The 13,055-nt window shown below is 39.7% G+C and overlaps 1 protein-coding gene across 1 annotated transcript in view; it reads right to left on the bottom strand.

The window, feature by feature from the left end:
* si:ch73-22o12.1 (nectin-2) overlaps positions 1-13,055 on the bottom strand; it is a 90,604-nt gene that overhangs the window by 4,165 nt on the left and 73,384 nt on the right. The window contains exons 7-9 of the mRNA XM_061717145.1: positions 590-725; positions 328-382; positions 138-218 (exon numbers count right to left, since the gene is read on the bottom strand). Coding sequence (XP_061573129.1) covers positions 138-218; positions 328-382; positions 590-725 — 272 coding nt within the window. The remainder of the gene's footprint in view (positions 1-137; positions 219-327; positions 383-589; positions 726-13,055) is intronic.

Below are 13,055 nucleotides of genomic sequence, written 5' to 3'. Positions count from 1 at the left end.
GTTTGAAGTTTCAGGAAGTTCAGACTGGTCTATAAATGCTCAAGATTTGTTCCCAAACATTATGACAAATATAGACTCAATTCATTGCGTTTCGGCTGTAAGTCAGCTACTTATTCAAGTTCAGCAAGTGTCCTCACCGTGACTGGCTCTGCGTTCTGGGTGAACTGGTTCTGGGTTTGCAGAGTTGTGTCTTCTGCCGCATGACTCAAGTTCGGTTGCTGGGGACACAGACACACAAGTCAGTGTATTTGAAGAGCTCAGACAGATTCTGTTACTTCTCATGAAACAACTCTCTAGATCATGATCCTGTTGTCTTTGGTAACTCACCCTGGAAGCTTTGCTAGTCTTCTTGGGAGGAGGCGGTTTGTACTTGGGTGGACCACTAAAACGCAAGAAAAACAAACACAGCTGTCACTCTGAGCCAAACATATACAAGGCATGCACAGTGACTTTTCTTCTAAGGGTAGCAATTTCCAAAGGACAAAAAGAACAAAATGCACAGGCATAAAAAGACAAAAAAATAAATAAAATCAAGAGTGAACTGAAGTGAAACAGTAATTCACGCTCAGTAGGTTACACGGATACTCACTCTCCACCGAGTACGTTGTTTTTGTGCTTGCGGTACATTGCAATGCCCGTTCCAATGATGGCCACGAGTATAATGACCCCGATGATGGCTCCTATGATGGTTCCTGTGGTGGGACCCTTTGCAGGCAGACGAGTAGCTGGAAAAAGAATCATGAGATAAAGATATAAGGCCCAGCTTCTTTTAAATTCAATTAAACGGAGCAGCAGCTTATCTTATAAGTCCTAAAAACAAAGTAAATAGGAATATATATGTTAGCAGTGAACAATTAGAGCATTTTAAGTTCCATATTAGAGATGGTCAAAACAGGTAAGAATGAGTATTTCTCATAAAAAAGCATCAGTTTGAGGACAGTGCTGGAAAAAAAGGGAATACATTTATTCATTTCCTGAATGAGTGTTCACTGATAAAACAGATGCCACTAGGCAATAACGCCTATTACATAATTATGAAGCTAGAGCAACCAGCTAGTTGGCAATAGCTTCACAAAAAGGCTAGAAATCAGGCTGAATAGTCACTTTAGCTCTATCTACAAGTAACAAAATTGACCTGCTAGTGGCCCCTTTAGCTTCAGTTAGTATGATCCTGTATCCACATCATGGCATCTTATTGTTGCTGTTAAAAATTGTGAGAGACATTATACAAGCTACCAAATACTCCAAAAGTGCATGCATTTATGTTCAAGACAGCCCTCAAGTGGCCATAATAATTACTGTAAGAGAGGAGCAAAGGATGGCGCCATTACAGTCACCCAAACCACAACCAACCATTAAACGTGATGAAACTGTTATTAGAGCACTGGCACATTAACAGGTTTCAGTGAAAAGTCATTAAGGTTCAAACAGTTACCGTACTCTTAAAAGCATTTGTATGTCATATCTGCAGCCACTGAAATAGTCTCACTATCAGGACAAAGAAGTATCAGGAACATATTTGTTTAGAAAGATATAAAAAAAAAAAATCCAATTACTACACTGGTTCTGTGTTATTCTTCTCCTGGAGTGTGTGACCTCAGGACTCTTCATCGTTGTATGGGAGCTGCTTCGAGCTACAACACATACCATCTCACACACAGCAGTAATGAGCTTCTTGCTAGATATATCCTTTGAGGAGACAAACTCCAGTTTTTCATACAATCGTTGATCCTCAGGCTGAAAATGAACCTCCATGCTCAGACTAAATAATAGATAGAGAACTATGCCATTTTTTCCTGTTACATTAGTCATCTTGCAGCTCTTTGTATTTCATTTGTGAGCTCTTCAAGATTCCCACCACCTTACAGTATGTTGGAAGGGACTAATTATCCAACCATTAACAATAATCAATAACCGCATATGATAAGACTACCAGTACTGACCGATAACCAACTCTAATCCACATACAAGTACTTATATGAGAGAGGGAAAAAAATAATATTCAGCAATGCAGATGAGTTTGGAAATGTGTGAGAGAGATCACGTGCAACACTGCCGGTGAAGTACAGAAGGGATCTTGATTAGAGTTTTGAGTCACAAGGGTGATTAAGAAGAACCAGAGGAATCATGCAGAGGTTTCTCTAATGAACCATGAAAACAGCGAGCAGGAACCACTACCACACACTACCCGCAGACACACAGCATTGTGTGTTTACGGAAGGTGCAGTTCGGCTCATTATCCTCTATATTCCCGGGGGATTATGCTAATGAGCGGGAGGTAAAGGGCAGAGAAGATGTAAGGCTCATCTGATGAGAACAAACCCAAGTCCTAGTAATTGGAGGGATCATGATTGAACCTTGTTAGGCCTCTAATTGCAATTCTTTTCTAACAATAGACTGCTCTGAGTATCACCTACAATGATTCAGATTCCTTCACCGACACGGAAATGTCCCGGTATCTTTCCCTACATCTCCTGCAACACTGACCCCGTATGTTCATCCCTGAACAGTACAAGGAGGTGTTCCTTTCACTTCTGTGTTGTGACTGTACTGAGAAGCCTCTGTGGTCCATCCACACAATGTAGTTGGTTTTTTAGAGTTATCACAATTTCATCTCTTTTCAAATGAAAACACTGGATTTGAATTAAATGAAAGAAATAAAGAGTTGAAGTTGAATTATATATAAAAAGAAGGAACAGTCACAAAAATTCACAACAATCTGTCAAAAGCTTCAAAAAATCTTGACAGGTTCTTTTGATGGGGTGAACAGAGTTAATTACGTTTTTTAAGATTTATTCCAAGCAGTACAACAAAGCTTACGTTGCTCATATCTTCACAATAAAAACCAACCGGAGGTGCCTTCGCTTTATTCTCCGTTTCTAAGGGGGGGGGGGGGGGGGGGGCAAAAAAAAAAAAAAAACAACAAAAAACAAAATACCACAACAGTCACACACAGAGAAGCTTATGAGTTTAGCATTGTTACTGCGAACAAGGAGATCATCTTTTAAGCTTTTAATCAAACAGTTATGCAATTTCTTCAAGTATCTCCTATATGCTTAAGAGTGCTTAAGTCCTTTTTTATTACTTAATATTAGATTTATGAGGAAACAAACCATTCTCCATCACTGCATGTTAAAAGAAATATAGGATAAGCAGCAGAATATTAAAACCTCAAGTAGCTTCCAAAGAAATTAATAAAGAGATAAAGCAAAACACCCTTTTGTTTCAGCGGCAGAACAAAACACACATTTTGACATGTTAAAGTACTGAAGATATTACATTTATATAAGAGGAACTGAATGAATAGAGGTAAGAAGCACATTCTTGTAGTGTATTTGAAGGCACAGTGTTTGTGCAGGAGGGGTCTTCTTTTATTGAGAGAATGGAGCGAGGATTTGTACAGAGAAATTGGAAGAGCGAGCAGCCTTCTAGTCAAACAATTGAGAAAGACTGGATGTGACGTAGCAGGCGCTCAGGCTTTATTAGATTTCCAGGTACTGGGTCACTCTGTGCCAAATTAACTACTTCTTCCTTCTTCAAATTTTCCTAGAGGATATTGCCATCCACAAAAGAAAAAGTAAATAGTTACAAATTATGTTCCCCCAGTTTTAAAAATGAATTAGGGATTTCTACCTAATAATAGATTGAATGTAATACAAATTGGGGGGGTGTTGAGAGTATTGAAAGGGTTGAAAGTAATCAGTTTCCAAATGATAAAAACAAAAATTTGATGTTAAAAAAATGTGAGGACACAAAAATAAAGGATATAATAATCTGCTTATTGAAATACAAATGAATGCATTTTCAATAATTACCATTCAGCTCAAAAATTGAAATTTTTGTGTTGAAAACTGTGGGAAAAAATAAGACAAGAGATACCGGTTGAAAAAGTTTTCTACCTTTTTGTTTGTTGTTGGAGATGATACCTTCCCACAATTCCTTGTGGCTGAAACGTTCAACACAATACACTGTATTTTCAAAATGCTGACAGCCCAAAGCGAGTCTGCAGGTGAATGTGCATGACCTTCAAGCACTGTGATAAGCTGTCCTGGCCACACAATTTAGGTTTACTTTACCAGTTTACCTCAGAAAAGCAGTGTCACTCAACAGAGTCCGTTACTGCATCCTGAAACTTGATTGCACGTGGAAGAACTCATATATGAACTCTGAAGACAAAGGCCTGATTCAATTAACAGTGAAGTTTCACAGGTACAGTACCTTGTGTGTGTGTGTGTGTGTGTGTGTGTGTGTGTGTGTGTGAGCCATCACAAAGCATGGAGACAAGAATCAAAGGACAAGAAGCAGACTGATGAGCAAATTAAATCCTGTATTCAGCGAGAATGGACTTTACAACAAAAAATGACTGTGTCTCAAAACAATAAAGAAGTCTAATAAAATGAGGGATGATGTAGCATAATGGTAAATATGTCACTGTGCCAGCTTTACTCGAGCATGTCTCCGACTTGAAATATTAGATTTATTTTGCAATACAATGTGAATAATAAGATAAATCACTGAAAATCGTTTCCTTTGTACTTGTGTCTGCTCAAAGGCTCAAATAAGTTAAAAGATCTTTAAACTTTTGTTGCATTTTAGAAATCTCCCCCCACACACATTTTCGCAAATTTAAAAACACTGAAATGAATATTTAAGAGGTTTTTGCTCAAGCATCTGCAGGAAGCCATCTGGCATCTTTACAGGCAAATTTCTGTCAAATAAAACCACCTGTTGCCGAGAATCTCCACATGCACACAAAAAAACCTTGTTAAAAAGTCAAAGAGTAAAATTTACTTGGTTATCTAATTTCAAAACAGTGAATTTTCAAACCTGGAAAAAAAATAAATAATACATCAAAAAAAGAATCAATTAAAAATTGTGATTTTAGTTTTCTTATACACGGTGTGTTTTTTTTTTTTTTTTTTTTTTTAGAAGTACCCAAATATGACGGACACAAATTATAGGTGCCAAACCATGTCATGTAGGATATCTGCCTTGTAATTTCCTGTTATGAGTCGGCAGGTGGAGAGGCAGTGGGATGCCAGTTTTTGGACGGAACTAGCTATCTATCGAAGTTATGGATAAGCCCTGAATACAGGCATTGTCACGTAGAATTCTCAAATTGGTTTGATTCACCGCACGGATCGGCACAGATTACTTTCTAATACTGTATTTGACCCGGTCTTTGTACGTTTTGACCGTATAAAAACGTAATTCTCGTCAGTTGTGTGAAATAAGACCTGGAAACAGGCATTGTGGCATAGAATTGTCAAATTGGTTTTATTCACCGTGCGAATTGTTACAGATTACTTTTGTAATACTGTATTTGACCCGGTCTTTGTACGTTTTGACCATATAGAAACGTAATTCTTGCCATTTTAAGAATGTGATGTGTACCTGCTGTACTCCCCTGCCCTTACTTTTTAACAACTTGTGCTTTCTATTATTTTACCTCTTTTCTTACCATTTTATTTGTTATTTATGTTCTAATTGTGTCTTGCCGCTTTTAATGTTGATGTAAAGCACTTTGAATTACCTTGTGTTGAATTGTGCTGTACAAATAAACTTGCCTTGCCTATCCGTCTACGATGGAAATATGGTGTGTTTTATGCAGATATACTCATTGTGAAAGGCTGCGGTTTCCAGAGGTGGCACAAATATTTCTAGATGCAATACAAGTGATCTTATAAAGCATTAAAAGAACCACCAGGTGAAAGAGCAGGAGGATGTTACTAGTTTAGAGTGCCTAGAGCCTGCTTTGCATGTTTGGAGTTGGCTTTTCTGAAACAAGAGACCCCGCCCCCAAACAAAAGGCCAAAGGGTACAATATTAGCTAGATATGTAGAATTCAATGTGCTAGATGATCAATCCCCATCAGTTGCAGAAAAATATTTTACTGCTTAAATTAACACTTGGAACCAGAGTACAGTTGGCTGGGTCTGAAATACATGTCTGAAACGGCCCTCCTTAAACTATCAGAACATATTTCATGTAAAACACCAAAAAAGTGCAAGATATCAGCTTTACCACCAACATTTGGACTTGGACTGACGAGTTGGGATCAGAACTCATCATTTGGGGATACTCAAGCCCAAGAAACTGAAAAAGCATTGGGAAAAAAAAATTTTTTTAGGATCTCTTATTGTCACATACAAAAAACTTTAGAAGTTTAGAAAGTACTAACATTTTTGGATCCCTGAAATTGGAAAATAACTTGACGTTAGAAATTGCAAACCTGACTGATCCTTTTTACAGTTCTGCAACTCAGTGACCTTTTTCATTATGACTAAAAAATATGCAAAGAGTGGAGGTGTAGAAGGAAAAAAAAAAGTAGAATAACACTGCAACTGATTAATGTAGTGACCATCATCATCCTCGTGGTGGCGCTGTTTCTCTTCCACAATTCAGCAAGACTGGTAACGCAGGATTTTCATTCTACACCCAATATCCGCCTTGTTTTCTGTTTATTCTGTGTTCCTGCTTCCTCATTCCAGTGCCGAGTCTGTTTATCGTCACACCAATATTCTCAAAATGTATTTATTTATTTACTTATTTTCTTAAACCTCACTGGACTTTTCTGAAACGCGACACAAGCCCCCACTGTTTGTTTTTTCGGTATATCTCCCCGGGATCATTACCCAGCCACTGTCATTTTCCCCGCAGCAGGTTTCAGGTAGAAAGTTGTTCATTCCTCTCAGATAACCTCTGATAGAAAAGAAAAAGTGGCAAGATTTAAGGAGTGAGGTGCGGCGCCAGCGCATGGAAGACTTGACTGGGGAGGGTGCCCTCTGTGTTGGTCATGGACACCGGCCATGCCTTGTACTAATGACATCTCTGAGTGTGTGTGTGTGTGTGTGTGTGTGTGTGTGTGTGTGTGTGTGTGTTGATCTTTGCCAAGGACGTGCAGCCAGACAGGCTCTCTCTCACACACACACGCACATATTGATGATGTTAAGACCACATACCCATGCAAAACAAAATATGCACCATGGATGAACCTTCAGCTCTGCATTAAGAAACAGCAAGCATCCTTTGTTGCATCCTTGTCACACAGCCTGACATATTTAAACAAGAACACCAGTTTGCCGAGTTCCCAGAGTTCCCTATGCCCTCAAGCCTCCCCGTTACAAACAAACATCGCATGCACGCACAAAGACACATCAACATACATATTATTAAACTGTATGAAAACAAGTGCACACAAACTACCATTGCATTTATCTCCGAGTAGAGGATTTCTGGGGCAGAGAGCAGTTCTCTCAACCACATCATGTCCCGTTTTATTTTTCCTTTGCACAGACTGAGAAGACGGTCCAGAGTTTAAATGAAGGTATCTAAGGTCTGCTTCATTCCTGTGAGCAGATCAATGCAGGGACCATCTGGTCAGAAAGACATCTATTCCTCCTGGTATAGGCTACCTCAACCGTTCACCCTCGTCTGCCTGGCCAGCCAGTCAACCATAGACTACCACTCTCCCATAGGGCAAAGGAGAGGGGGGGGAGGAATGGGAGTGTCGGAAGAGGAGATGAGGCTGGATGGTTGGCTGAAGCTGTCTGAAATTACTGCAGACCTACTTCAGGAAGATGAAAATACCACTGGATTCTCTTGAGCTTTAGGATACATGGATGAATCCCGGCCACAGTTCTGAAGCCAGAGTTTTTCAGTGTTTCCTCTACATTTCTGTTTCAAAAGAACTTTTGAACAGTGAGGGGAAATTTTATATATATATATATATATATATATATATATATATATATATATATATATATATATATATATATATATATATATATATATATATATATATATATATATATATCTCAGCAGACATCAGCACTCCTTAATAACTTGGTGTGTGCGAGTCAATGCTATGGAAGCTAAAACGAGAAGAGATTTCTAAGTAAAAGGGTTCATTAGGAGCAGATTCAAAGAGAAATACAACCAAGTGGTGGAGTTTAGGGAAAATGACATTTAGGAGCGAAGAGGTGAGAGGAAAGGAATCAAAACAGAACGACGCAGCAAGAAGAGCCAAGAGAGATGAAGGCTGTGATTAAGAGGCCGGCTTCACATAAGTACAGAGGGATTTCCCAGCTGCTGCCCACAACTGGCTGATCACACACTGAAGGAGATGAAGGCGGGCACGGAAGACAAAGATCTCACATCTTGCTCTTTTCCACACAATCTCATGCCAGCTCTTCCTGTGTTTATGCCTCTCCCCGAAGGGATTAAGGTTAACATGCTGGCCTATCCTCAACTTCCCCACACAGGCTTGAGCTTCTGCTGCATTTGTCATTTTCCTGCTCTCCTTCTCTCCCATCAGCCCCCCTTTGCCGTCATCCCGCTCCATCGCCAGTTCACTTTGGGATTTGCTTGTTTGGCTCTGTAATACCACATGCCAAATCTGCAGTGTCTCTCTCTCTGCATCTCTTATCTCCTGTTCCTAAAGAGTAGAGATAAGCCTGTTTTTATTAACCTCTCTGACCCTTCAGCAAATCTGTACAACACACACGCACACCTGGATGTGTGTGTGTGTTTTTAATTTAAATGACACTAAAGAGTATTCTAACCCACCTTCACAAATAAGTATATCCACAAGGTTCAGATACATGTGATCGGTCTTAGCTGAAAAGATTAGTACACCACTAGTTTAAAAAAAAGAAAGAAAAAAAAGAGTCTTACTCTGATGATCAAATTCATCTCTGATGGGTCGGCTTGATTAACAGTTGACCAAAATAACCTCTCTGTACTTTTGGTCATTATAGAATTGTCCTGCTTGTCTATTTTTGGCATCTTTTCATTTCATACACCTCAAAACCTTTCAAGTCACAAGCCATGCTTTTCTTTTTTTTTTTTAGAAAAATGAGAAGTGTCTAATTAATCATTTAAATCCTTTTTGTTTGATCTCACCACCATTAATGTATTTGAAGGATGAAACATTTGATTTAAAATTTAAAACTTTCTCTTTGCTTTTAAACATAGCAGCTGAAACTTGGCTTTCAGCAGTAAATGCACAGTTCCCGTGTCGTGAGACAAAACACTTTGAGCTGAACTTTGAGTCTTTTGAACACAGACTGCGTTTACATGCAGTCAATAACCCTTTTAAAACCTGAATATTAGCAATAACCCGAATTTTGACTGCATGTAAACGTAGTCACAGTTAAGACAGTGGCTTCAGAACCACCAGGCATCAGAAAATACAAGGCTATCACGGTCACAGCAGAGTGCCTGGAGATGAGATTAGGACTGAATGAATAGATGGCCTCTGAAAGAGATTAAGATAAAGAACAGTTCATGTAATCTCGTTGCTCACTAAGAGAAATCCTAGCTTTTACATTGTGACATTAACTTTGTGATGCATATATCCTGTTTCTCTCAGTCTGGTTTGTTCGTGTAAATACTTAGTAATACAATAGCGCAATCCTCAACTACTGAATGGAGTGTAAAGACAACAACAAGTGGCGCAAAAGGCAGGTAAATAAAAAAAAAAGGCAGGGTAACTCTTAAATAATCAATCACTGCAAGCACCACATCTACCTCTGACATTAATTTTACAATGGTTGAAGACCTTCATTACCCACAACCACCATCCGCATAACCATCATTTACTATTCACTGCACCCGTGGTGCCATTACGACTCATTTCAGCGCAAAACAAATCAGCTCAAATTGATCGCGCTTGTTTGAGCGACGTGACCAACAGAACCGCTCCGAGAAGACGCACTCAACGAATCTGATCAAATGAAATGCTGACTGAGGTGTGTGCATGAGGGAGTGCGTGTGAGAGGGAGTGAGAGATGCCATTGCTAGGGGGTGGGGTGGTCTGGGGAAATCAGCAATGTTGGTAATTTCTAATCTTCTTTGATTCAAGAGCTCAAATCCTGAGCATTTTTATTGTCTGAGGATTAAATTCATTTTAGTGACTTACCCTTACTGTACATACTGTATGTGTGCACATGCACGTTTTAGCATTTGAAAAAGCTATGGTGTGGATATTGTGTAAATTCTGCATGGTGTGTGTGGTGCCGCTCTTCCTCTCCGTGTCTGGGGAGACAGTGTGTTCCCTGCCACAGTGCATCAAACCACACTCAGTTGCCTTGGGAGAAGGCAAGCTCTCCTTTTCTGCATCTCCCCTCTCTCTCTCTCCATGCCTCAATCATTCCCTCCAACTCCCTCTCTCTTTCCTTCTCTTTCTGACAAGGTCGCCATTCCCCGCTTGCCGTTCTCCCTGTCAATATTTACAGTCCACTTTACACTGGCACAGAGGTGGTCAGCTGCAGCCAGCAGAGAAGGCAGGAGTGCATTAGCCAAATGTAGCTGTCCACTTAGGACATGAATGATCTGTTGTACTACAAACACTGTGCTTCTCCACAAACACATGCCCACACACAAACACAGGGGGCGCAGGTAACGGGTAGAAGTGGGCACGGCAAACAGATGCTTAACATGAGAGTGGCGAGTGCTCTAAAAGCACAGTCAGACTGTCATTACATCTGTTAGAACACATTATTTTTTTTAAATGATTTTATTACTCTCAAAAATTCAACACATTAAAGCAATTATGATACATTACACCCACATTAAATAGTTAACAAGCCATTTGTTTCAGCACTACATCTAAATAATGAATTCTGACATTTCAATGGAATAATATTAACACAAATGATTTATTACTCTCATACGCCAGACACCTCTGGAAATACATCATGCAGCTGCAAAATTAAAAACACTGCCAAATAAAGCCCACTAACCCTTTAGGATTTAGACTCGGGGACTCCTGTGTGTCAGTTTGTCACAGAAAAAGAGAAGCAGTAATCCTACACCACCTGCAGAGGCACATGCTGCATACATCATCACAAGCTCGATTGGGTTCTGGAGGGTCTGGATGCAAGTTTTCCAGTATTTCCAGCGTGCACTCGCCCTCTGAAGGAGGCTGCTGATTTTAAGGTACACTTCCATGACGGATTGTATGCAGTCTACCACGATTTTTTTGGGAGCTGGTTCATGTCACATTTACAGCCACATGCCAGGACATGACATTTCCCAGCAGAGTTTCACCTGTCACTGATTTTAATTAGCGGGGCTGAGCAGCACCTCTAGAGAGTAATTCTACATTTTCACAATTACATTAGCATCAAGGCTGGAAAAAAAAGAAGGTATTAACATAAAAATATTCATCCATTATTTGTAGGGTAGGCTAGAAAAACTAAATTGAACACAAATAAATGTCTTTGTAAACAGTTTGAAAACAAACTACTCTTCCCCTGAATGTACTTTTATCTTTTTATTAAAACAGAGATTATTGCATTTTAGGCCTGCAAAAGTTAGGAGAGAAAAGCTTGAATTTGTCGTTTTAAAATGCTCCGTAACTCAGAATAGGTCAAGTAACAGAAGTCCAGTGGCATCACCCTCATCGCCTTGGCCATGTCTTTGTAATGTGTATAGTTTTCCCCTTTGTTGCTGGAAAATTGTAATCTTGAAAGAACCACATGCTGCTCTAAAATCGCTGTGTCCTTTTCTGCATTAGTGCTGCCATCACAAAAGTGTAATTACTTTTGTTGGGTAGTGGTAACGCGGCAGCCTTTTTTTTCCACCAGCCTTTGCTTTTGGACTTGTTGCTTACAAGTCAGGATAGTCTTTTTGTTTCACATCCATAGCACATTGCGCACATTTCTTTCACTAAGCGTTTCCACTGTGTGATGGTTCATGCCTCTGAGCAGAGACATCAGTGTGGGCCCGTCAGGAGGTAAAATAGTCTGCCAGTCAGAAGGTCAGTGGCTTGATTCCTTGTCTATGCAGTCCACAAGTGTCCTCAGGCAAGACACTGAATCCCAAATTCCCTTCTATGCATTCACTGGGCTCTGAAAGTGTGCATGACAAAAGTAGCAGCACTGAACCTTTTTTCTTTAAGCATATGCACACAGGTGTGTATAGAGAGCGCTTGATCTGTATGTGTGAAAAAATGAATATGGCTTTTAATGTAAAAGCACTTTGAGCGATCAACAAGACTAGAAAAAGCTCTAGCTGGGCTACCGATATGGATTTTTCTCTGCTAAGTGACCAGGAAAGGCAGTGCAAGTGCAGCAGCTCGAGACCATTTATAGATTTAAAGAAATACAAGTATTTTAAAATTAATTGGTACAGTAGAATAAAACGGGAGTAGTAAGTGCCCTCTCCCTTGTTCTGGTTGATGGTGTGTAGCAGTGTTTTGCACCAGCTGAAGATGACACGTGGAGGACTGGCTAACACAAATATACAAATAATTACAGTAATCCAGCCAGGTGTGTATCAATGATCCTTTTGACCAAGTATGTTTAATCTTTGTCAATTGTCATCCCTCAAAGAAGCTACATTTCACCACTGCACTGATTTGACCATCCAGTCTAAAATACCGGTTCATTTTAAACCTCAGGTTTGTGACAGTAGACTTCCCGTACTCTGCTAGAGACACCAGAGAAGACCCACTGGTGACACCAGAACCAATAACAATCACCTATCTTCTTGCTAAAATGTAAGAAGTTATAACAGCTTTCAGTTGGTCAAAACACTCAGTGAAGGCTTGTATGCCTTCCTTTCATTGTAGAAAAGCTTTTTGTGTCTTAATAATAAAAACAAGGGGCAGCAGGTAAGGAGAAAACAGAGGACTAAGTACTGAGCTCTGTGGCACCCCAAATGAAAATGAGTAGTTTTTTTCGTCATTACATTCTTGGGCCTTTTAGTTGATGTTTACTGAGCTTGGTTCCTTTTATGGCCATTATTGACCATCATTCATGTGTGACAGTGACGTAACGCGACGCCCAATTCTTTCAACAGGCATGAACCCAGAGTTACTGGTAGTTTTTACTGATGGTAGGAATGGGACATGATGATGAAAGCTCGAGAACACTCAAAATAATCAAATATCCCTTCAACTAAAATTGAAAACTCTAAGTGTTCTTCTAAGTGCGTCTTGTTGCTGAAGAGCAAAACAAGGGGCCGTGTCACACATTCAACACTAAGGGACTGCCTGCAGATGTGCCTGCCTGTTAACCAACCACAGATTCTCTAGCAAAGGTCAATAC

This window comes from Cololabis saira, chromosome 3 (genome assembly GCF_033807715.1).
Source record: "Cololabis saira isolate AMF1-May2022 chromosome 3, fColSai1.1, whole genome shotgun sequence".
Lineage (NCBI taxonomy): Eukaryota > Metazoa > Chordata > Actinopteri > Beloniformes > Belonidae > Cololabis > Cololabis saira.
Note: the sequence above shows the minus strand (reverse complement) of the source record. Positions and strands in the feature narration are given on the sequence as shown.